The sequence below is a fragment of the Euleptes europaea genome, chromosome 13 (assembly GCF_029931775.1).
Source record: "Euleptes europaea isolate rEulEur1 chromosome 13, rEulEur1.hap1, whole genome shotgun sequence".
NCBI lineage: Eukaryota > Metazoa > Chordata > Lepidosauria > Squamata > Sphaerodactylidae > Euleptes > Euleptes europaea.
In genome coordinates this window covers 21013478-21038065 of record NC_079324.1, presented here as the reverse complement: position 1 = coordinate 21038065, position 24588 = coordinate 21013478, and the positions used below count along the sequence as shown (strand labels likewise).

General features: G+C 46.6%; 1 protein-coding gene across 1 annotated transcript; it reads left to right on the top strand.

Annotated features, from left to right (window-relative positions):
• Positions 1 to 1932: 1932 nt before the first annotated feature.
• Positions 1933 to 21589, top strand: TNMD (tenomodulin). Its single transcript, XM_056858987.1, has 7 exons — positions 1933 to 1995; positions 2143 to 2277; positions 10708 to 10848; positions 11762 to 11863; positions 15124 to 15274; positions 18772 to 18941; positions 21340 to 21589. The coding sequence occupies exons 1-7, from the start codon at positions 1933 to 1935 to the stop codon at positions 21547 to 21549; spliced, it is 972 nt and encodes a 323-aa protein (XP_056714965.1). The 3' UTR covers positions 21550 to 21589.
• The last annotated feature ends 2999 nt before the right edge of the window (positions 21590 to 24588 follow it).

The window sequence follows — 24588 nt, the reverse complement described above, 5'->3', positions numbered from 1 at the left end:
GCTATTACAACTGATCTGCAGCTGATAGAAATCAGTTCACCTGGAGAAAATGGCCACTTTGGCAATTGGACTCTATGGCATCGAAGTCCCTCCCCTCCCCAAACCCTGCCCTCCTCAGTCTCCACCCAGAAAACCTCCCACCGGTAGCGAAGAGGGACTTGGCAACCCTACCCAGAAGGGATAATGTCCTAGGTTTGGCATCTGGTTTCTGTGAATGGGTTTTGCATAAAGTGCCTTGGGTGTGTGTGACAAAATTGTGTCTTAACAATTGCAGATACACATGAACACATGAAGCTGCCTTCTACTGAATCAGACCCTTGGTCCATCAAAGTCAGTATTGTCTACTCAGACCAGCAGCAGCTCTCCAGGGTCTCAGGCAGAGGTCTTTCACATCACCTACCTGCCCAGTCCCGTTAACTGGAGATGCCGGGGATTGAACCTGGGACCTTCTGCATGCCAAGCAGAGGCTCCACCACTGAGCCACGGCTCCTCTCTCCTCTCCCCCTCCCCTCCCCCTCCCCAGCTGACAAAATCAATCTGCGCAACTGCTTACCATGTAGCTGTTCATCTTTAAGGGTAGGGTTGCCAGGTCCCTCTTCGCCACCAGTGTAGTGTCTCCTGCCTTATTGTATTAATATTCAATCACAATAAAACAGTTGGAAGCTGAAGATTCAAAGCAGGTTATTTTATTGGCCAATATAATAAAATGCTGGTGAAAATTGCCTAAAGCACAGAGCAATTTCCACGCACATCAAAGGATTGCAAGCATGGATATAGACTTTGATAATGGGTGGTTACAGAAACGTAATACACACGTAAGACAACTGTCCAATAAACCTTTTGGACGTATAAGCAATTATTTGCATATCCAATAGAAAATGCTCTTCAAGGCTTGCCTAATGGTTAATGAGGAAGCACAGCTTTACATTCCAAAATGACACTTCTGGTCTTAAATCAAAGCTCCAGGCTTAATTAAGGAACTTGCCTGTACCAAGAGGGAATGACCTCATCTAGTTAGCTGCCTGCAAACTGCTTGCTGGGTCACTCTGACCCAATTCCCTTACAGTAGGAAATGTCTGTTGACCAAAGAATACAGGTTACCCATAATGCATCGTGATTCTAGATCTGTACATAAGAATCTATATATGTGTGTGTGTGTTATGCTATGTGAATATGCATATATGTGACAGCATATATGTTTTCTCTATAAACTAAGTTAATTAGAGCACTACACCAGCGGGAGGCTTTTGGGGTGGAGCCTGAGGAGGGCAGGGTTTGGGGAGGGGAGGGACTTCAATACCATAGAGTCCAATGGCCAAAGCGGCCATTTTCTCCAGGGGGACTGATCTCTATCGGCTGGAGATCAGTTGTAATAGCAGGAGATCTCCAGCTAGTACTTGGAGGTTGGTAACCCTATTTAAGGGTTTCATATGCTTACCATGCAAGTTTTCATTGGTGAAGATTTTATGTTAGATGGTTTGAATTTGATTCTAATACCACTTTGAAGATTTTTTTGGGGGTAGGAAGATATAATGTGTTCAACACCTCATCACCAACAATGCCCACACCCCCCAAAAAAATCCCCAGCTTAGAGGGAGGGGCAACAGGCACATAAAAGTCCAGCAGACACATAAAACGTGCACCCACGGGCATTGCCAGTTCATAGTGAAGGCTAGCGCATGACACCTCGCCTCCATTCCAATGCACAAACCCGCCACTCGCCCTCATGCCGCTCCACACTGGCGCATCTTGCCCTCCTCCCAAGAATCCACAACCCGCTGTGGGAAAGCACAACCATGCACAGCCAGCCTGAGCCAGGGAGCAAACTCTCCCCCCACCCCTCAACCCACTTGGAGCCGATGCAGCGTGACTCCACCTCAGCTTCAGTGCTCCAGCAGCCTTCACTCTGCAGGCAGAAAGGGAATTTCACAGATGGGAGACGACACGGGAAAACCTCCCCAGGAGAGCTCCGAGGAACTATTCAACATCCAAGATGTAAGTGGGTTTTATTCTCCTTTACAGGGCGGGCGTTTTGTGTGTCCCAGTCGGGGATTCTTGACTTCGCAGCACACGGATACCTTTCTACTGCTGCTTGCCTTGACCAAACACCCTTTCTCCTTTTGGCCTTTTCTTTATTATTAGGCACAAACGTCGAAAGCCCAGAAAGCACTTGGCAAAAGATACAGGATCTGCGGGGTGCTGCTGTGCCCCCTGGCGCTCTCTCTCATCCTGACGTTTCTCGGTGTCCACTATTTTTGGAACCTACCGCCCAACAAAGTAAGTTATATTCTCCCACCTGGATAGAGACGATATTTCTTTTTCCTCCAAAGGAAGTTCTGTTGAGCGCTTCTAATGATTTCCCTCCTTCTTTATAAAACCAGACCCCCAAATGCTCAAGGTGATTTTTACGGACTGTTTTAGAAACTTTTTTCGTAAAACGACGGGGGGTTTTGCCACGAAAGCCTTTGCAGCCCTGGCCGCGCAATTAATTTGCAGGAAAGTATTTCCCCATTTTGTTTCAATTACCTTGCCAGAAACGGGTGGGAAACCCATTATGCCACCACATTACAGGAGAAGGAGCCAAATCTGAAGAGGGATTGATCACCACAGGCTGTATTATGAACTTTAATGCATCTGTGGTATGAAGGGGCCATGAGGCACGCTCGCTCTTAAAGGGGGAATCTGCTATACCACCAGCGTGGCATAGTGGTAAAGAGCGGCAGACTCTAATCTGGTGAACCGGGTTCGAGTCCCCACTCCTCCACATGCAGCCAGCTGGGTGATCTTGGGCCAGTCACAGTTCTCTCCGAACTCTCTTAGCCCCACCTAACTCACAAGGTGTCTGTTGTGGGGGGGGGGAGGAGATTGTAAGCCGCTTTGAGACTAATTAAGAGCCAGCGTGGTGTAGTGGTTAAGAATGGTGATTTGGAGCAGTGGAGTCTGATCTGGAGAACCGGGTTTGATTCCCCACTCCTCCACATGAGCGGCGGAGGCTAATCTGGTGAACTGGATTTGTTTCTCCAGATTAGAGTCCGCCGCTCTTGACCCCTATGCTACGCTGGCTCTTTTGATTCATGTATACCTTGTTTTTCTCCCCAGTGAAGATCCAAAGTGGCTTACGACAGTGTTTTCCGCTCCTCACAACTCAGTGAGCTAGGTTGGTTAGACAGTGGCTGGCCCAAGGTCTCCCAAGGAGCTTCACGGCAGAGCATGGATTAAAATCCAATTCTTCCAGACTCTAATCTGAAATTCTAACCACCATGCCACACTGTCTCTGCATGCACAGGTTGCTTCCAAATGGCCATGAGAAATACACTGAATTTCCACATGGCCATTAAATGCACCAAACCAAGAGGGATTAGTCGCTGACAATTGATTTTTTGGGACCATACATTTGCATTGGATGGCTCCCAATGCAATCACTAGGGTTGCCAACCTCCAGGTACAAGCAGCTCTCCTGCTATTACAACTGATCTCCAGCCGATAGACATCAATTCCCCCGGAGAAAATGGCCACTTTGGCAATTGGACTCTATGGCATTGAAGTCCCTCCCCTCCCCAAACCTCGCCCTCCTCAGGCAGCATCCTTTGCCGCAGGGCCAATCCTGTTTTGACGGCCTGACAATCAAGAGGTAGCAAAAGAAGATTTGTAAGATCTCGCAGGCAGCAGCGCAAACGCTGTTTGCAGAGGCAGCAAGGAGGATCCTGCCAGCCAGGAGCTGTCAGGCTACCCGGCCTTACTTTCCTTCATTGTTCGACCTGACAGCAACATCTGTTTGTAATCAGTAGCAGCTATTCAGAAGCCACATCTGGAGAAGTCGTTTTCATTCCAGGCACATCACATCCTCAAGCCTTTCGCCGTGCAGCAAGTATACCTACAGCTTAGCTGTGAATCCATTACCAGTTCCCAATGGCGACTAAACCCAGTCCCTGGAATCTGAAATGAAAAGAATGTGACGGCATGACCACTGGAGTGAGGAATGTCTAAATACAGCCTTTCTAGTTTCTTCTTCATTTTCTGTGAGGTCAAATGGAGCCTTTTCGGTTCGGCTGTTTCCACTTTGGTTGTTCCCAGTTCATTCGTTACTTTTATTTTACACTATATGCCATTTATACACCAAAATAAGGGGAAGACGATGTTTAAAATTGAAGGCCGAAATTGAATGCAACGCAAAAGAAAATGGCACAAAAATAAAGATGCGTGGCTTTGACTCGCACAAAATCGAATGGGGGTTTGGAGCTGTGCTGAAAACAACAGCCCTGAGAAATTTACTAGCATTCCTAATGGAAATAAATAGGTTCTTTTCCCCAACAGACATAGGAATACTCTGAATTTCTGAAGAGACACTGGAATGCATTTTGCCAAGAGCGATTGGTTGCTTATAGTGGACTTCATTTCCCCATTCATTCATTTTACTTCATTTATGCTTACTCACTTGAAGGCATGAAGCTGCCTTATGCTGAGTCAGACCGTTGGTCTGTCAAGGTCAGTATTGTCCTGACTGGTAATGGCCCTGCAGGGCATCAGATCTTTCACATCACCTATTTATTACCTGAGCCTGTTAACTGGAGAGGTCTGGGATTGAACCTTGGACCTTCTCCAGGCCAGGCAGACACTCTACCACAAAGCCATGGTGCTTGCCCTTCACTGGCCTTTAGGGCCCTGAATTCTGAACCTGGAGTGTGGATCTGTACAATGAGGCCTTGTACAGGTTTTTGTTTTTTTGCCATCATGGTGGCTGCCAGTCAGATATGGACAGATCAATAATACGCGACGTATTCATCCTAGGGTTGCCAGGTCCCTCTTTGCCACCAGCGGAAGGTTTTAGGGCAGAGCCTGAGAAGGGCGGGGTTTGGGATGGGGAGGGACTTCAACGCCATAGAGTCCAATGGCCAAAGCAGCCATTTTCTCCAGGTGAACCGATCTCTATCGGCTGCAGATCAGTGGTAATAGCAGGAGATCTCCAGCTAGTACCTGGAGGTTGGCAACCCTAATTCACCCATTTGGACACTCCTGTCAACATACATACAAGATGACTGACAATCACACATCCTGCACAATTTCAGACACGGAGAAGTGGGAAGGAGGCCAAATCCCAAACAACACTTTCAAGAGTTTGTCCGCAGCTCCATCCTCCTCGTCTTTCTGCCCTCGCGACATCAGGAAACAACTGTTTGCCTAGCCATTCATAGTACCTTCCAGGAAAAACAAACAGCTGCAGGGCTTGATTTCCAATGTCAAGCCAACTTGAGGAAACCCAAATAAAGAAACAGAGCAAAACATTGCAAAAGAAAACAGCATTCAGCCTTGACTCCATATGCAAGCACCAAGAAGAGGCCCTGCACTTCCCTTTGGAGTGATGCGATCCACCTCCGTCACTGGTAGGGTTGCCAGGTCCCTCTTCACCACCGGTGGGAGGTTTTTGAGGCGGAGCCTGAGGAGGGTGGAGTTTGGGGAGGAGAGGGACTTCAATGCCATAGAGTCTAATGGCCAAAGCGGCCATTTTCTCCAGGTGAACTTATCTCTGTCGTCTTGGGTTCCATTGTAATAGTAGATCTCCAGCTAGTACCTGGAGGTTAGCAAATACAAAATAGCAGAAAAACAAGCTTTCAATAAATGCAAAGTATGTCTTTGTTCAATTTGGGCATATAGTTAACATACAATTATATAATCATTGTCTGTGCAATATTATGCAGGATAAATCATAAACACCTTGTAATTACAAATGTCTGAATCCCATTCAAATGGGATTCAGACATTTGTAATTACAAGTTGTTTATGATTTGTCCTGCATAATACTGCATAATATTGTTAACTATATGCCTAAACTGAACAAAGACATACTTTGCATTTATTGAATGCTTGTTTTTCTGCTATTTTATATTTGCTAACTAACTGTATAGCAGGCTATCCTTTTCTTACCAGTACCTGGAGGTTGGCAACCCTAGCCACTGGTCAGTTCGCCAGAGCACCGGGAGGTATTGCATAGGGCTTTGAGCAGAAACTGGGTGTATAGATTCAGGCTTATTCTGTGAAACTCAGTTTCCCCTGAGTAAGACCAGTTGGGTGGACAAACAGTGTAACAGTAGAACTGCTGGCACATGAAGTAGGTTATTTTGCTGTTCTGACCCAGAGAATGGGTCTCGTTAGACTTTGGGATGGCCTGGTTGTTGAGGAGTCAAAATATCTAATTCTGAAATTTGAACCTGGAGTGTGGATCTGTACAATGAGGCCTTGTACAGGTTTCTGTTTTTTTGCCATCAAGTCACAGCTGACTTATCAACCCTGCAGGATTTTCAAGGCAAGAGACATTTAGAGATGGTTTGCCATTGCCTGCCTTCATCCCGACTCTGATATTCCTTGGAGGTCTCCCATCCACATGCCATCCAGAGTCAGGGCTGAGAGTGTGTGACTGGCCCAAGGAACCCCCAGCAAGTTTCCATGGTGCAAGTGGGGATTTGAACCTGGGTTTCCCAGGTCCTAGTCCAACACCTTCACCACTACACCACACAGGCTCTCTTGTACAGGTAGGGGTGGGGGTTTTCCCCTGCTAACAGCCCAGGCTAGCCTGATCTCGTCAGATCTCAGAAGCTAAGCAGGGTCAGCCTTGGTTAGTATTTGGATGGGAGACCATCAAGGAATACCAGGGTTGCTGTGCAGAGGAAGGCACTGGCAAACCACCTCTCTTGCCTTGATAACCCCAAAAGGGGGTCGCCATAAGTCGGCTGCAACTTGACGGCACTTTACACACACACACACAACCTAGAGCCGTGTTGGCGAACCTATGGCACGCATGCCCGATTGGGCACTCACAGCCCTCTCTGTGGGCACGCATGGGTAACCTGAAGAGCCCCCCCACAAAAAAAAAACCCACTTAGTAAGCCGGGGAAGAGACCATCTCCAGGGTCGGCCCTTGGCAATCCTAAAGGGAAGCAGTCCAGCCCCTAAATCCTCCCGCGCTCCAGCCCGGCCATCCCCAACAGCGGCGGCGGCAGCGCTCCGAGTGTGGGGGGGGGTTCGGCTGGGGCAGTTGTATCCGCCAGCGCTGAGTCTGCGCCGCCGAGTCTGCGCAGGGGGCAGAGAGGCGCGGAAGGTGGCGAGCGGCCCGAGAGCGCCTGCTCGCCCTGTCCCAGATGGCGAAGGAGGCGACGGGAAAGGACTGGCTGCTCAGCCCAGGCTTTAAAGGAGGGCCCGCCCGGCTCCCAGGGAAGCGGCCCTGCAACGTGGCCGAGAACGACCCTGGAATGGGAGGGGCGAGGAATGGGAGGGGCGCCTCTGAGCCTGTGCAGAGTGTGTCTGCTTCCTCACATCAGAAGGGCTGCTTTGCTGGAGACTTGAGCCTAAGGAGGCTGTGATCCTATGCTCGCTTAGGGTTTGGACATGCATAGGATCAAGCTACCTGAGAGGCATGCTTGGGCTCTTCCTAGTGGTAATGCCTAGAGGTGTATGCAAACTTGATCTGGGAGGGGGTTATTTGGGGCGAATGTATTTCGCAGTGATCAGCTCTGCAGACATTTTGGGGAAGGGGCTGGTTTCCAGTGAAATGCAGGTTGCTGCTGGTACCCCCTCCCCACCTCCAGGCAGAACTTATTTAGCACCTCTGACTGCATTTCCACATCATGGGCCATGGGTTGAGCTATAGCAGTCATTGCAACTGAATGTCCCTATGTTGGACAAGCTAGTCCAGTCATGAATGACTGGTGTATAATATCCAACCAGGTGTGGCTACAGGCTTTTCACGGAGACAGTGTTTTTCTTTTAAGACAAAAGATGTTAATGTATGAGTTCTTTTTCTAAACGAAAACCTCAGTATTTAGGTTAAATTGCCGTATTGGCACTTGGCGATAAATAAGTGGGTTTTGGGTTGCAGTTTGAGCACTTGCTCTCTAAAAGGTTCGCCATCACTGACCTAGAGGAACCCCCAGGTTTGCAGAAATAACCCAAAACTTAATAAACCCACAAAACGGAGAATGCAGATTGAGATCTTGTATGAATAATAATCTCCATCACACAGAACTTGTATAGCAGTTGAAGTGGCCATCTGAGACTGGTAGTCCCAAGTCCAAATCCCCACTCAGTATGAATCTGACTGATTCAGTGACCCAGTTACACACCGTTACTCTGCCTCTCTGCCTAGCCTACCTCTCAAGGTTGTTATCAGCGTAAAATGGAGCTCCTTGAGAAATGATGAAATCACACAGGATAGACAGATCAAGCCTATCTATCTGAGTAGGGGCTGGAATCACTTTTCCTGCTGCCCAAAGAGCCAGAAGTCAACATCTTGGGGGATCTGGGAGGTGGACAGTGACAGGTGTCCTGTTGCCGTCTGTTTGGCGTAGCCTGCCTGTATCCTTGCTTCGGTGTTCCTACTCCCGCCATACCTGCTCAACCTGTACATTCGTTATCAGCGCACAAGCACACCACAAGTCCCTTTCCTGAAAATGATGACCTGGCCTTTTCACCACTTGGGATATGCAAAAGATTAAACAGTATGAGCGACTGGACGCCTCCTCCACCTTACTGCACCAAATTAAAAAGGAGATTCTTTCTACCCACTAAGGAAACACTCTTTGAAGATGCAACAGTAGGATTTCTGTGAATAGAGCTCCCCAGTCCCAGCAATTTGCTTTCCGCCCTCTAAACATCAGGTGCACAGGGGCCTCAATTCAGACCAGGATAATGGCATGAGGGGAATATACCTCCCCTCACACCAGGGAGAGCCAGCATGGTGCAGAGGTTAGAAGCAGCAGATTCTAATCTGGAGAACCGGGATTGATTCCCCCACTCCTCCACATGAGTAGCAGACTCCAATCTCGTGAACTGGGTTGGTTTCCCCACTCCTACGCATGAAGCCAGCTGGGTGACCTTGGGCTGGTCACGGTTCTCTCCGAACTCTCTCAGCCCCACCTACCTCACTAGGTGCCTGTTATGGGGAGTGGAAGGGAAAGAGATTGTAAACCGGTTTGATTCTCCTTAAAAGGTGGAGAAAATCGGCATATAAAAAGCTAACTCTTCTTCTTTTCCAACCATAAACAGCTCCAATTAACCACTATTTGTCCTGGTATTGATACAGGCCCTTGTATGTTTGATATTATTGCTTTGTCCTGGTATCGATACAGGCACTTGTATGTTTGATATTATTGCTTTGTCCTGGTATCGATACAGGCACTTGTATGTTTGATATTATTGCTTTGTCCTGGTATTGATACAGGCCCTTGTATGTTTGATATTATTGCTTTGTCCTGGTATCGATACAGGCCCTTGTATGTTTGATATTATTGCTTTGTCCTGGTATCGATACAGGCACTTGTATGTTTGATATTATTGCTTTGTCCTGGTATCGATACAGGCACTTGTATGTTTGATATTATTGCTTTGTCCTGGTATTGATACAGGCACTTGTATGTTTGATATTATTGCTTTGTCCTGGTATTGATACAGGCACTTGTATGTTTGATATTATTGCTTTGTCCTGGTATTGATACAGGCACTTGTATGTTTGATATTATTGCTTTGTCCTGGTATTGATACAGGTACTTGTATGTTTGCATACAACAAAATGCAAAGCAAAGAGCAGTTCCCCAGGCCCATTTCTGGACAGGAAAATGAGAGGGAAGCTTAACCCTTTCCTCCCCTCATGCTGCAAGCCCCAAACACTTGACATATGTGTGTGTGAACATGCTCCATTCACAGTACTCCGCGCATCCTGTATGTCTGAGCCCGAGGCTCTTAAGCCATTGCTCAGATTTCACCAGGATTGCAGACTACTCTTTTTGGGGGGAGGAAATGCCTTCAAAGTGAGACAATCGGCCAAAGTCATCAGGGAAAAAAAATCATTGCTTGCATAAAAAACTGGAATGCCAAGAACCGTTTACAAGGTGTCTTCAGATGCCGCTCCGGCTGATCTAAAGCACAGCCTGTACTTGGAGAGCGCCTAAAGAGGCAGCGTGCCATTCTTTCCTAGCCTTCATCTTAAACTTTCCATACTGTGCGCACGTTAGAAAGGCCAAGGAATTGATCCGCATTCATGCTAACGGGGTTTGCGTCAGCAGAGCTTTTTGAGGAACCAGACCTTCAAGGCAGCTAGCAGGAGCTGGGGGTGATTGTGCTTTTTTACTTTTATTTTTAAATGCTTCTTGCAAGCACAGTCACTTGTCCCTGTATGTCCCCCGCCCAATACAAGAAGAAGAAGAGTTGGTTTTTATATGCCGACTTTCTCTAACGTTTAAGAAGAATCAAACCAGCTTACAATCGCCTTCCCTTCCCCTCCCCACAACAGACACCTTGTGAGTAAGGTTGCCAACCTCCAGGTACTAGCTGGAGATCTCCTGCTATTACAAGTGATCTCCAGCCGATAGAGATCCGTTCATCGGGAGAAAATGGCCACTTTGACAATTGGACTCTATGGCATTGAAGTCCCTCCCCTCCTCAAACCCCGCCCTCCTTAGGCTTCACCCCCAAAACCTCCCACTGGTGGCAAAGAGGGACCTGGCAACCCTACTTGTAAGGTAGGTGAGGCTGAGAGAGTTCTGAGAGAACTTTGATTAGCCCAAGGTCACCCAGCTGGCTTCATGTAAAAGAGTGGGGAAACCAATCTGGTGCACCAGATTAGAGTCTGCCGCTCATGTGGAGGAGTGGGGAATCAAACCTGGTCCTCCAGATTAGAGTCCACCTCTCCTAACTATGTAACGCTGTCTGTCCTTCCAGATTTACGATATGGAACACACGTTCTTCAGTCAAGGGGAGATGCAAAAGATATTAATGAAGATTGACCCTGTTAGCGGGACAGAGATCTTTCAAACGGGAAAGGACAACGGAGAAGTTCTGGAAATACATGACTTCAAAAATGTATGTATGGGGTTTTTTCCCCTCTGTGGCATTTAAGGAGGGCAGGGAGAGATCACTGTACCTCCTTTCCAACCACATATTCTTCAGGAGCAGCTCTATTTATACTGAGTCTGCACAGTGAATGACGATTGCTGTAAAATAATTGCATGGGCTTATGCATGAGATATGCATGCCGGAGGCACACCTCCTTTTTCCTTTACAAGGCAACTGACCTGTATTCATGGCTTTTGGTAGGTAGTGGTGGCAAATGAATTGTGGAGGAAGACATACAAAAGCTGGCCTTTAAAGAAGAAGAAGAGGAGGAGTTGGTTTTTATATGCTGACTTTCTCTACCACTTAAGGGAGAATCAAACCAGCTTACAATCTCCTTCCCTTCCCCTCCCCACAAAAGACTCCCTGTGAGGTAGGTGAGGCTGAGAGAGCTCTAAAAGAGCTGTGACTAGCCCAAGGTCACCCAGCTGGCTTCAGTATAGGAGTGGGGAAACCAACCCGGTTCACCAGATCAGCGTCTGCCGCTCATGTGGAGGAGTGGGGAATCAAACCCGGTTCTCGAGATTACAGTCCACCGCTAATTGCCAAGCATAAACGGTCAGTTTGCTTCACAGATATTATCTGGTCATAATCCTGGCAACAGCACTGTAAAGAGAGCATTATTTACCCCATGCCACAGATAGGGGCAGAGGCTGATATCTGCCCCAAACCCCTAGCAACTTCACAGCAGAGGTAACATTCAAACCCAGGATCTCTGCAAACGTCGTTCATTATCTACTAAACAGATACGTTTCCCAGTTTCCCCTCTACTGAAACCTAAAACAGTGCATGCTATCCTAACCGTATGCTCTTGGAGGCTGTGTGAATATAATTTACACACATACACATCATTCCCACTTCAACTGACTGTTTGTTTCATTAGGGAATAACCGGCATCTTTTTTGTGGGGGATCCTAAGTGCTTCATCCGAAGTCAAACGAAAGGGATACCCGAAACGTCCAATGTGGAAGCGGAGGAGCCCGAGGTACGCAGAACTAAATAACTCACGGCATTCAGCCAGACCCAAGGACTGCCAGGGGTTCACAATTTAAATTGCTCACAGACCAGGCAGATCCGCCAGCATGCCGAACTGTGTCCCATCTAAAGCTGTCCAGATGGAATCCGTTTTAAGGCTGAAACTGGCCCAAGCTAAAACAGGGGAGTAGAATTTAATCCAGCCTCCATGCACAGTTTCCCACCACCACCCCAAAAAAAAACCACCGGATAATTTCTTCTGATTATCTTCTGTTTTTGAAGATTCCAAAGCTTGGTGCCCTGAGAATAGTGGCTTGGAAAATTCAGCTATTATGTTGGGGAAATATCTAGGGTTGCCAACCTCCGGGTGCTAGCTGGAGATCTCCTGCTATTACAACTGATCTCCAGCTGATAGAGATCAGTTCACCTGGAGAAGATGGCCACTTTGGCAATTGGACTCTATGGCATTGAAGTCCCTCCCCAAACCCTGCCCTCCTCAGGCTCCGCCCCAAAAATCTCCAGGCATTTCCCAACCTGGAACTGGCAACCCTAGATATATCACACAGGCCACATCTTATTTATTCATTCATTCATTCGGTTTTTAAGCCACCCTTTCCCGGCACTCAAGTCAGGCTCAGAGCGGCTAACAACATTTCGACACAGTCAAAACCTCAACAGGTACAATTCAAAACTCCAATATACCTTAAAATTTCCAGAGGCATCCTAAAACTATATAACAGTAAACAATAGTGGTGAGGGGGACTAGAGGGGGACTAGAATCCACAATATTATGCAGCACTCTTGCTCAATAAGATTTACATATAAGTAAAAAATTCCTCAACATTCGTAAAGCCCAGGTATGGCAAAAAAATAATACTGTAGCATATAGTTGCAAATAGGCTATTATAGGACTATTTTAATACGTAGAATACAAACATTAAATAATCAAAATTAAAACATTCTCATTCTGTAGGAATTATATACATATACATATATACATACATATACATACATATATACATACATATATATACATATATATATATATATATATATATATATACACACACACACACGCACGCACACATACACACATACACACACACACACACATATATATATATATATATATATATATATATATCAAAAGGGTTATATTCACCCTATTAGACCAAAGAAAAACTCCAGAATAAAGTCCTAGTCAGTCCAATCCAAGTCATTCCCGTCTGGGCTGTAATAGACAAGCCGCTCCGGTCGGGATAATCTGTTCATCAGTGAGGCTCCCGCCAGAGTCTCCGCAAGCAAATATCTAGGTCAATTTCACTTGTGCGCTTGATATCAGCGTATAACTCTTGCTGAAAGCACTTTTATCCCTTAGTCCCAGGGTAAACAAAGTAGTGATATTCCAAAGCAGGATGAATCAAAATACCATATCCCAAGAAGGGTCAGAAACCAATGAGGACGTGCCAATCCAGCAGCCTGCTTAGAGTGACGGCTGTGCGTGGTGTGTTAATGTCACTTCTGGGTTTTGTCCCCGAAAGCACCGCATCCCAAAGGAGCCCTTTACCACTCAAACCTGCTACCTGGGGGTTGGCACTTGACAGTTGGCACTCTGTCTCACTTGACAGAGCATTCCCCCAGGCCAGGGCTCTGGTTGAGAACAGCCGGATGCTTTTTGGGCCAGGTAGAGTACACACTTTGCAGGCAGAAGGTTCCAGGTACAACCCCTAGCCTATATAGCTTGCAGGGCTGGCAAAGACCTTAACCTGAGCCACCACCAGAGTAGACAATACTGGGTTAGAGGGACCAATGGTCTGACTTTGTCTAAGGCAGCTTCGCACATACCTAGAGCTGCCAAACTCCAGGAACTAGCTGGAGATCTCCTGCCGTTAGAGATCAGTTCCCCTGGAGAAAATGGCTGCTTTAGCAATCGGACTCCATGGCTTTGAAGTACCTCCCCTCTCCAAACCCCGCCCTCCTCAGGCTCTGCCCCAAAACCTCCTGCCATTGGCAAAGAGGGACCTGGCTGGCAACCCTACACATACCAGTGTGGAGGGTTTGCAGGCACACTGAGCCAGTCCCCCCACCCATCAATATATGGGAAATGATGTCTTTCCAAGAGAAAGAAGAGAGATATGCCAGGATTCCCTGGCGTGGCCCACACTAGAACTGAAAGGTGCAGGAGAATCTCAGAATCGTCACCGTTCTCCAAAAACCATAATACCATCCTTCAGCCAACATTAACAGGGCATTTCACAGCTGGAAGGTATTGGGATATTTGGTTAATATAGCAGAGTTTTCCCAGTCATAGAAGAGTGTGTTAAATAAATCTCCCACGAAGCATGTTGCAAAAAAAACCTGACATTTATTCAGGTAGACTCAGTTCACATTCAGGTTGCAGTCCCAAGGAGAGAGAAAAGCCTAATCTAATTATCACAAGTGGCCCTATCACAAGTGGCCAGCTAAATCTGGCGTCCTGTGTATTGAAGTATGAGGGCATTGTTTCTACAGGCCTGTACAGAGGCGTGACTCCATGAAGAGCCATGTGGAGAATGGGGAAGAACAAAGGACACTTGAGAGAAGAGGGGTCAGAGGGCAGCTCCCAGGTTAAGACTAGGGTTGCCAACCTCCAGATGGTGGCGGGAGATCTCCCACTATTACAACTGATCTCCAGGCAACAGAGATCAGTTCGCATGGAGAAAATGGCCGCTGTGGCCATTGGACTCTATGGCATTGAAGTCCCTCCCATCTCCAAATCACGCCCTCCTCAGGCTCCACTCCTAAAATATCCAAGTATTTCCCAACCCAGAGCTGCCAACCCTAGTTAAGATAAAGTGAGACATCCCCTTCAAGGAGATAAGACGTATACATTCGTAGAGTGATTTAGCATCCTCAGGCATGCTGAGTTCGTTCACTCCAACAGAAGGTACTCTGCCCATTGGTCTGATTGAGAATATATATATGAGTTGAGACCCGTGGATCTGTTATGCTAACTCACAGGATTCTGCCAGTGGAAGAACTTCTTTGCCTTGGGGGAGGGCTTATTGAACTGGAGGAAAACCACGACTGTTGATGGGACAGAAAGTCAGAATCCAACTTTCTGTGCATACATGTATTCTGTGTCGAGTTGAAGTGTACCACCACTGTTAATCACGGAGGGAGGAAAAGCTCTACGGCACAACTCAATTAAAAGGTTCGGGCAATACCACTCTGTCAAAATTGCTGCTGTAGGTTAACAGCTGAAGGCAGAGACCCTTTCCTTTCTCACAGGGCGAGGAAGTGACCACCTATTTCGAGCAATCAGTGGTCTGGGTTCCCGGGGAGAAGCCGATTGACAACAAAGACTTCCTGGAGAATTCCAAGGTTTTTGACCTCTGTAAAAATGTGACTACGTACTGGATCCACCCAGCCTTGCTAACAGGTATGTCAGTCTCGTTGTCCTGCTTTGGTAATGTCAACAGACCACTTGGTTCTCGGCCTTTCAGCTAAGATCAAGCGTGTAGTTAAAAGGCCTCCCTCTCTTTGGTAGCAACGCAGGTCGGCAAACCGCGGCTCGCGAGCCGCATGCGGCTCTTTGACCCCTTGGGTTCGGCTCTGCCCCTGGGCGCCGTGTCTGCTGTTTAGTCTCCCCCAGGGCCCGCGCGATGGCGGAGGGAGGCGCCGGGGAGGCAGAGGGGTTGGTGCGGCTCCAGTCCCAGCTCCCACCGGGAAACGGTTGGCAGGACGGTGGGGGGAACAGGCGCGGAGAGGAGACACCTGAAGGAAAGAGCCACCCCACGCAAGATGGGCTGAGGGCGGGCGGAAGAGCCAGGGGAGGGCAACGACGAGGCCCCCGCCCTCTGAGACAACTCTCCTGGCAAGGAGAGGAAGAGGTGCGGGGGAAGGGATCTTTATAGCCTCGGGTTGGGGGAAAAGGGGGCAGAGCCTAAGTGGCTCTCAAGGGAAATCTCAATCGTTGTGCTGTTGATGTTTGGCTCTGTTGACTGGTGAGTTTGCCGACTACTGTCCTAAACCATGAAACTGCTTATGCCAAACGCAGATACAAAACCACAGCTTGGACCCATGGTAAAACTGGATTTTGGTATGGCGGAAGCCATATGGGCAGCCAGGTCTTTCCGCTCTGAAGAGACCATCTGTAGTTCCTTAACAGTTTTTTTTGCAGCAGAGGGCTTTGCTTCAGTAAAAAAAAGAAAAAGCAATTGTTTGCTTCAAAGGACTGCATTTTCCAAAAGCCAGAAACACAGCTTGTCTCTTATCTCAGCTGGCTTTGTGGGGGGGGGGGGGCGGTGGAGAGAGAGATTGGACCGGTTCATGTTAGATAGCTCTGTCAAAATCTATTAGCTACTCTGTGTGCAGTAGTAATATTAGAAATGTAACATTTCCAGTGGTTTTGAAACCATAGAATTATAGAGTTGGAAGGGACCACCAGGGTCATCTAGTCCAGCCCCCTGCACAATGCAGGAAATTCACAACTACCTCTCCCCCACACCCCCAATGACCTCTACTCCATGCCTAGAAGATGGCCAAGATGCCCTCCCTCTCATGATCTGCTTAAGGTCATAGGGTTACCAACTCTGGGATGGGAAATTCCTGGAGTTGGGGGTGGGGGTTGGAGCCTGGGGAGGAGAGGGAACTCTCAGGGATAAGGTGCTATTGAGTCCACCCTCCAAACCAGCCATTTTCTCTAGGGGAAATGATCTTTCGTCTGGAGATCAGATTGTAATTCTGGGACCCATCTGGGACCCACCTGGAACCCGATGAAATCATAAGCAAAAATATTTTCAGGGGGAAAAGGAAATTGAAGGGGAAATTGAAATATATGTAATATTTCCTTATAAAACCTAAACTTATTTTATTACCCTGACATAAAACAGAACTGAACTATTTAGCATATTGCTGATATATAAAATGTAAATGATTTCATTTCTAAGAGTAATATTGAAAATATATCCAATGGTTTTTTTTTGGTGGGGGGAGATTCAAACTGCTACAACTTATGCTTCTTTAGCATATGCATCTTTCTTTTTGCCATCTGAGAGACAGGTAAAAATAAAGACTGAAAATAGAAAATATACATTTTGTAGTACACAAAAGAGTCCTATTTGGACAAAAACTGTCTCATAAAATTGTAAAAGAACTAGCAGCATATTTAGATCTCGTTAAACTTGATAACACTGAAAACACTGAATGCTTCAATAATGTATGGTCACACAATATTAAGTAGGAACAAATTGGACACATTTAAACTATCCTGTCCTTCAATATACATAGCATACATCAATATTATAAGAATTATCTAATGCTATAGAGGTCTTATATAAAAATCTTCACACTATACATTTTGAGTGAGTAAAACCTTGTCATGCCCTGATCTGGATGGCCCAGGCTAGCCTGATTTCATCTGATTTAGAAGCTAAGCAGGGCTGGCCCTGGTCAGTATTTGGATGGGAGGCCACCAAATGGGATGGGAGTCACGATGCAGTATTTGGATGGGAGGTCACGATGCAGAAGCAGGCAATGGCAAACCACCTCTGAACATCTCTTGCCTTGAAAACCATACTGGGTTGTCCTAAGTTGGCTGCAACTTGATGGCACATTACACACACAATACCTTGTCTTACACACCATTTGACTACTTCCAAAAGAGAAACTATTTCATAGGAAGTTTTTCCTCCCAAGTGATGCCTATATTTCCAGCAAGGTTGCCAACCTCCAGGTACTAGCTAGAGATCTCCTGCTATTACAACTGATCTCCAGCTGATAGAGATCAGTTCACTTGGTGAGTGGAGGGACTTCAGTGCCATTGAGTCCAATTGCCAAAGCGGCCATTTTTCCAGGTGAACTGATCTCTATCAGCTGGAGATTAGTTGTAATAGCAGATCTCCTGCTAGCACCTGGAGGTTGGCAACCCTAGATCTAATGGATATATACTCCAATGCAGTGAGTTCTGACCCACAAAGCTCATGCTAGAATACACTTCGTTAGTCTTTAAAGTATCTGTGAGCTTCTGTTTCACTTCTTTAGGGAGTATACCTCTGAACACCAGATACTGAGGATAGAGGATGGCAGTCTGCTTCACGGGCCTGCTAATAAGTTTCTCAGAGGCATCTGAATGGCAGTTGTTAAAAGAGGATTGGTCTTTTTCTGTATTGATTCAATTTATAGTCTGCCTTTCTCGCTGTGACTCAAAGCAGATGACAAAGTTTAAAAAACAGTGCAATAAAAATATATGAGGCATCCCGTGAACAGTGCAAAAACTGGATTACAAGAGTTAGAAGACAATGCAGTAAAACAAAATAATACATACAATTAACCAGGGCATCTCCAGTTAAAGGGACTAGGCATGTAGGTGATGTGAAAGACCCCTGGCTGAGACCCCGGAGAGCCGCTGCCGGTCTGAGTAGACAATACTGACTTTGATGGACCAAGGGTCTGATTCGGTATAAGGCAGCTTCATATATTCATGTGTTCAGGGGTGTCAAACATAAGGTCCAGGGGCCAGATCCGGCCCCTTGAGGGCTCTTATCAGTCCCACAAGCCAACTGAGGCAGCCCCCCACACACACACTCTTGATCTGGGCTGGCAAGGCATGGCCCAGCCCGACCAAGTGACATTTATGTCATAAATGGCCCTTGTAACAAATGAGTTTGACACCCCTGCAATAAACATTGTAATAAGCTACAATATTTACTCAAAGGCAAGGATAGGCTTTTTTCCACATATGCAATCAAACAAAGAGGGAGTCATTTTATAACTGTTTACAAGTTACAATGATGCCAGTAATATGTGTGTGTGTGTGTGTGTGTGTGTGTGTGTGTGTGTAGCATTTATTTAGGGGTCAGGGCCACCTTGCCGTGCCCTTGGGTGCTCTGCTGGAAAAGCTGATCATGATAACCGCTTGTTTCGTGCTCCTTTTAGAACCAGAGACCCTTGACTTTGAAAACGAAGGAGAGGAAGGTGATCGGTTTTCCGCAAACAGGCTAGGACAAGAGGAAACTAAAGAGGATCGTTTGGCTAAGCAAGCAAGACCGAGCCCTAGACGTCACGCTCGCCAGCTCACCGAACAGGACTTACCTGTGAACGACTACGTAAGTCTTCCGGATCAAACATTGAGACGATACTCCGTGCTCAACTTTGCCACTGAATTTCCAGAGGATGTACAGGGCTGCTTCCTCTGGCTTCTAGGAAAGCATTTCTATGCAGCACTTGGTCACCCAAAGAGTCGTTTGTTACTACACTTGATCTTAGCCAAAAGGCCGAGGCTCTGTGCCTGCAACAATGGCGAACTGGAAACACTAGAACATTTCTTAGGTGCAGTTACTATAAGGAGGATCGGGAGATAGGGTGGCCAACCTCCAGGTACTAGCTGGAGAACTCCTGCTATTACAACTGAACTCCAGCCAATAGAAATCAGTTCACCTGGGGAAAATGGCCACTTTGGAAATTGGACTCTATGGCATTGAAGTCCCTCCCCTCCCCAAACCCCTCCCTTCTCAGGCTCTGCCCCAAAAACCTCCCACCGTTAGTGAAAAGGGACCTGGCAACCCTATAGGGAGAAGATTCTTAGCCCTTTTTTGAGAAAGAGTACTGGTTATCCTGAATCTGTTAGAGTTAACATCTCTCTTAAGGTTGAATTTTCTCAGTTAACAACGTTGGTGGCCAAGTTTTGTAGAATAGTGTTTAAGTTTTGGAAATCTAAATAGAAACGAAAAGTTGTAGATAGGATTGATTGTTTACATTTATATTGTAGACCAGTTTTTAGCCATTTTAAAGAGAGTAATATTTTGTATTGCGTTTTAACCAAAATGTATTGTTTTATACTGCTGGTTTGGGTAAGGCAGTGTAACTGCAAAAATTGTATGTTTGATCTAAGGACCGTAATAATACACATTTTATTTTATGAGTCGTTAGTTGTGAGATTCACTGCCACAGGATGTTAACAAAATGGCCTGTAGATTAGATGGCTTTTAAAGGGGGGGTTAGGCAAATTGTTGCAGAGAATGTGCTGATGAACCTATCAGCTATATGACAGTAACTAGCAACCCTCTGAGTAACTGCTAAGAAAAAGAGGTGGTTTTTATATGCCAACTTTCTCTACCACTTAAGGGACAATCAGACTGGCTTACCTTCCCTTCCCCACAACAGACACCCTGTGAGGTAGGTGGGGCTGAGAGAGCTCTAAGAGAGCTGTGACTAGCCCAAGGTCACCCAGCTGGCTTCGCGTGGAGAAACCAACCCAGTTCTCCAGATTAGCCTCTGCCGCTCATGTGGAGGAGTGGGGAAATCGAACCTGGTTCTCGAATCCACCGCTCTTAACCACTACACCACACTGGCTTCTAAGAAGGTAGTGTCTTTAGGAAGTTTGGGCCCCCGAGTCCCTGATTGCAGATCTTCTGGGGGGATCTGGTAAACATCATGTCTCACGGAGTTGCCAGACTAAATGGAGCACTGATCTGATTGAGTGGGATTGCTCAGGTGCCAGCGTAGTGTAGTGGGTAGAGTATCAGACTAGGATCTGAGAGACCCAGGTACAAATCTCCACTCCGCCGTAGAAGTTCACTGGGTGGCCTTGGCCAGCCACACACTGCCAGCTTAACCTACCTCGCAGGATTATTGTGAGAATAAAACAGGGGAGAACGATACCGAAAGCTACTTTGGGCCCCCACTGGGAAGAAAGTGAAGTATAGATATAATAAATCAAAGTGTTTTCCCTGCCATGCCACTCTGCTGCCCCCCCAAAAAACTATTTTTCAAATGACGTTTAAAAATGGTAAAATTAGAAATGGATTTGGAAGGAGGGGAGAACAAATGAAAGCAGGAAAGCAAACACAAGGGAATGAGAACAGTGCTGGGGGAAGAGAGACAGAAGTGGAGAAATGGAGCCTTGTCAGGCAGACGGCAAAATTTAGACACAAACCAGAAAGTAGCAAGAAGAGAGATGAGGAAGAGGCACATAACAATGGGAGAGAAAGAATCTGTCAAACAAATAGGGAGGGGGGGTCTACTATCAAGCCAAATAAAGAGCGTAACTTTTTATAGATTTGGAGGCAACGTTGTTGAGCTGTCAGCACACATATAGTTCCTTTTATATCCTGAAACGGTCTCTGATCAAACTAGGATTTTATAGAGCTCCAAAAATGTGCCCTGGAAAAGTCCAAAATAGCCCCTTGCTGGAAGGGACCAGGTTGTGCCTTTAGGAGTGAAATTGACTACAGCGGCATTGGCCTGCAAACTTGTAGAGTCAATTTCATCGTTCTAGAAATTATGAAAGCAGCAGCAACTACTAACATTAAGATAAACAAAGTTAACAGGTTGTTCCCCCTGTTCCTAAGCCTCACTCGGAAGGCTTCCCTTAGTCCCAATTACATTAGTAAAGTTATTTCTCTATACCTGTCTGTCATTGCCTGGGAGGTCAACTTAAAGTTATCTTGACCGTGTAAACAAGAGCGAGACTTTGTACCTAATCTGTTCCATTTCCCCCCTTAGACAGAAAACGGGCTCGAGTTCCACCCCGCGTGGGATGAAAGAGGATACTGCTGCGCCCGCTGCCGCCGCGCCCATCGATACTGCCGGAGGGTGTGTGAGCCTCTGCTAGGATATTACCCGTACCCCTACTGTTATCAAGGAGGGAGAGTTATTTGCCGCGTGATCATGCCCTGTAACTGGTGGATTGCGCGGATGTTGGGGCGAGTGTAAACGCCCAGGGCAAGAAACTCGGGCACAAAATACACTGCAGTACAGGCGGCACACTCAAACCAGTCCCCACAGGCAAGCGGGTGCTGCCAATATTCTAGCTCCCATTACCATGATTCGACGGAAGCCACACTGAAATTCATGAGAGTGGTACTAAAAGCCTTCCTAATATCTGTCAACGGGATCCCACCAAAGGGGCAGGGGCCCTGCTAGAACCTCCTCTCCCAAGATTGCCTTTTAATGTCCACAGCAGTAGCAACTTGGATGATTAGCTGTAAGGAAAAGAACTCAAACCAGTCCTCAGAAACCAATTTATTGAAGCGCTCCAGAAAGTGTTTGAAGCCTGAGGTCTTCCTGGAATCACTCTTCCCCAGGCAATAATTATTCCAGGCCTCTTTTATAGAGAAGGTATCTCCGGCAGAGGACCTGTGAAATGATCATAGCCCTGCGTGAAGAGTTATATTATTCTATGGGAGCCAGCATGGTGTAGTGGTTATGAGTGGTGGTTTGGAGCAGTAGACTCTGATCTGGAGAACCAGGTTGGATTCCCCACTCCTCCACATGAGTGGAGGACGCTAATCTGGTGAACTGGATTTGTTTCCCCACTCCTACACATGAAGCCAGCTGGGTGACCTTGGGCTAGTCACACTCTTCTCAGCCCCACCTACCTCACAGGGTGTCTGTTGTGGGGAGGGGAAGGGAAGGTGGTTGTATGTCAGTTTGAGTCTTCCTTAAGCGGGAGAGAAAGTCAGCATATAAAAACTAACTATTATTATTATTATTATTATTATTACATTATACTGAAAAGGCATCAGGCATACCTTTATCCAACATACGTTTTCTGGAGCACATCAATAAATGTGTTTCGGAGAACTGTTTTGAAGTCTGCTTCATTTTGCTGGACTTCAACATCAGGCTGCTTTCTGGTGGCAGGGCAAGCAAGGATCGCCATCTCTCTCCTGGTCCCATCGCAACCGATGTCTTGGACTCCTTCCTTGCAGTTAAGGTGAACTGACAGCCACTACATTTGACTGGCAACATAGGGCCATCTCAGGGGGAGGGGAAGAGAAAGTCATGCGACCTGCATGCCACCATCTGCACAATTTCCCTGCCATTTTTTAAAATGATATTTTGGTGAAAGTGTGAATGCCAAAGTGAATATATTTGGATGTCTATCCTGGACCACCACAGCCCAAGCCACTTAAAGCACCATAGATGTGTCTCCTTCTGTAGTCCAAATCCTAAAGCTCACTTTGCATCTGGCCATATGATTCTTAAAGAATAATACCTGTCTGGAAATAAATAATTCTTCTCATTTCACCTCCCTGATCAGCTTCTTAGCTAGAAAACACGCATTTTTAACTCTCCTCTTTATTGCACCCAACATCCACAAGAGGGCAGCCTCTATCCATAAATTCCCTATGCTTAGCTTTCTTGCAGAAGAGTAACCACCCGACTCCCCTGCAAAGCAAGTGACTTCTAGCCCTATTATGTCCTTTTCTGTGAGGTCTATTATGCATGGGTGTTTCACTCACCATCACCCCTACAACGACTTCAGGTCTTTAGATTATGCATGCCGTTTCCAACCGTCAGAGGTCGCCTCGCTCTCCTCTTGCATTTTGCCCGCTTTTTTAGAGACCTGTTTTAGCTTGAATTTGAAAACGCGGGCGAAACGCAGGGGGAGAGGGAGGCGACCTCTGACAGTCAGAAACGGCATGCATAAGCAACACAAAGATCCAAAGTCATCGGAGGGGTGACGGCGAGTGAAACAGCTATGCATAAAAGACCTGAGTCTCTGGCTAAGTCCCGAAAAGCACTTTACAGTATACCATCCCCGGCCACAGAGAACAAGGGGTGCTCAACTGTAGGACAGTATCCATGTTATGTAACCTTTCAGAAAAGGGGGCTGGGGAAATACAGAAGTTGCACTTGCCTTTTTCCTATAGGGCACTTGCCTCTTTCCTATAGGGCGCTTTGTCAATTTCACTTCTACGGGTGGGGGGCAACAAAATTGACTCTGGTCTCTCTCTTAGCCAGGCTGAGGTACTGCCAACTGACAAAGGGCTCTTTGCTACCCATTAGCAGCATTTCCTGCCAAAAACCTTGCCAGTTTCCCTTCCTTTAAGAGACTCCCTGTGGAGATAAACACCATCAGCCGCTGGAGCGTCTTTCTGGCCGAGCTCGACGAGGAGTCGGAGCGGCGGAGCCACTCGCCCTCAGGGCCCGGGGGAAGATCTTGAAAAGCGTGCTAACTGTTGGGAGGCAACCTACATGACACTGCATCATGACCGAGAATAAATGTGACAGTCAGTTTTACAGCGTTCAGGTTGCAGACTCCACATTCACTGTACTTAAACGATACCAGCAATTGAAGCCGATTGGCTCTGGGGCTCAAGGCATTGTTTGTGCTGCATTTGACACAGTCCTTGGAATCAATGTTGCTGTAAAGAAGCTGAGTCGTCCCTTTCAGAACCAAACACACGCCAAACGAGCTTATAGAGAACTTGTGCTTCTAAAGTGTGTCAATCACAAAAATATAATTAGTCTGTTAAATGTATTCACACCACAGAAGTCACTAGAAGAATTTCAAGATGTGTATTTGGTTATGGAACTGATGGATGCTAACTTGTGCCAAGTTATTCATATGGAGCTGGACCATGAACGAATGTCCTACCTACTGTACCAGATGTTGTGTGGAATCAAACATCTTCACTCCGCTGGTATCATCCACAGAGAGTATATCGTATACCTTGCAGCTGTGGAGAAGTTTACATCGGGACCACAAAACGCAGCATACAAACAAGGATAAAAGAACATGAAAGATACTGCAGACTTGGCCAACCTGAGAAATCAGCAGTGGCTGAACATGGACTGACACAAACAGGACACAGGGTCTTATTCCAAGACACTGAAAGACTGGACAATTCTACCAACTATTTTGTCAGATTGCACAGAGAAGCCATTGAAATTCACAAACATCAGCACAACTTTAACAGAAAAGAGGAGAGTTTAAGAATGAATAAGGCTTGGCTTCCTGCCCTG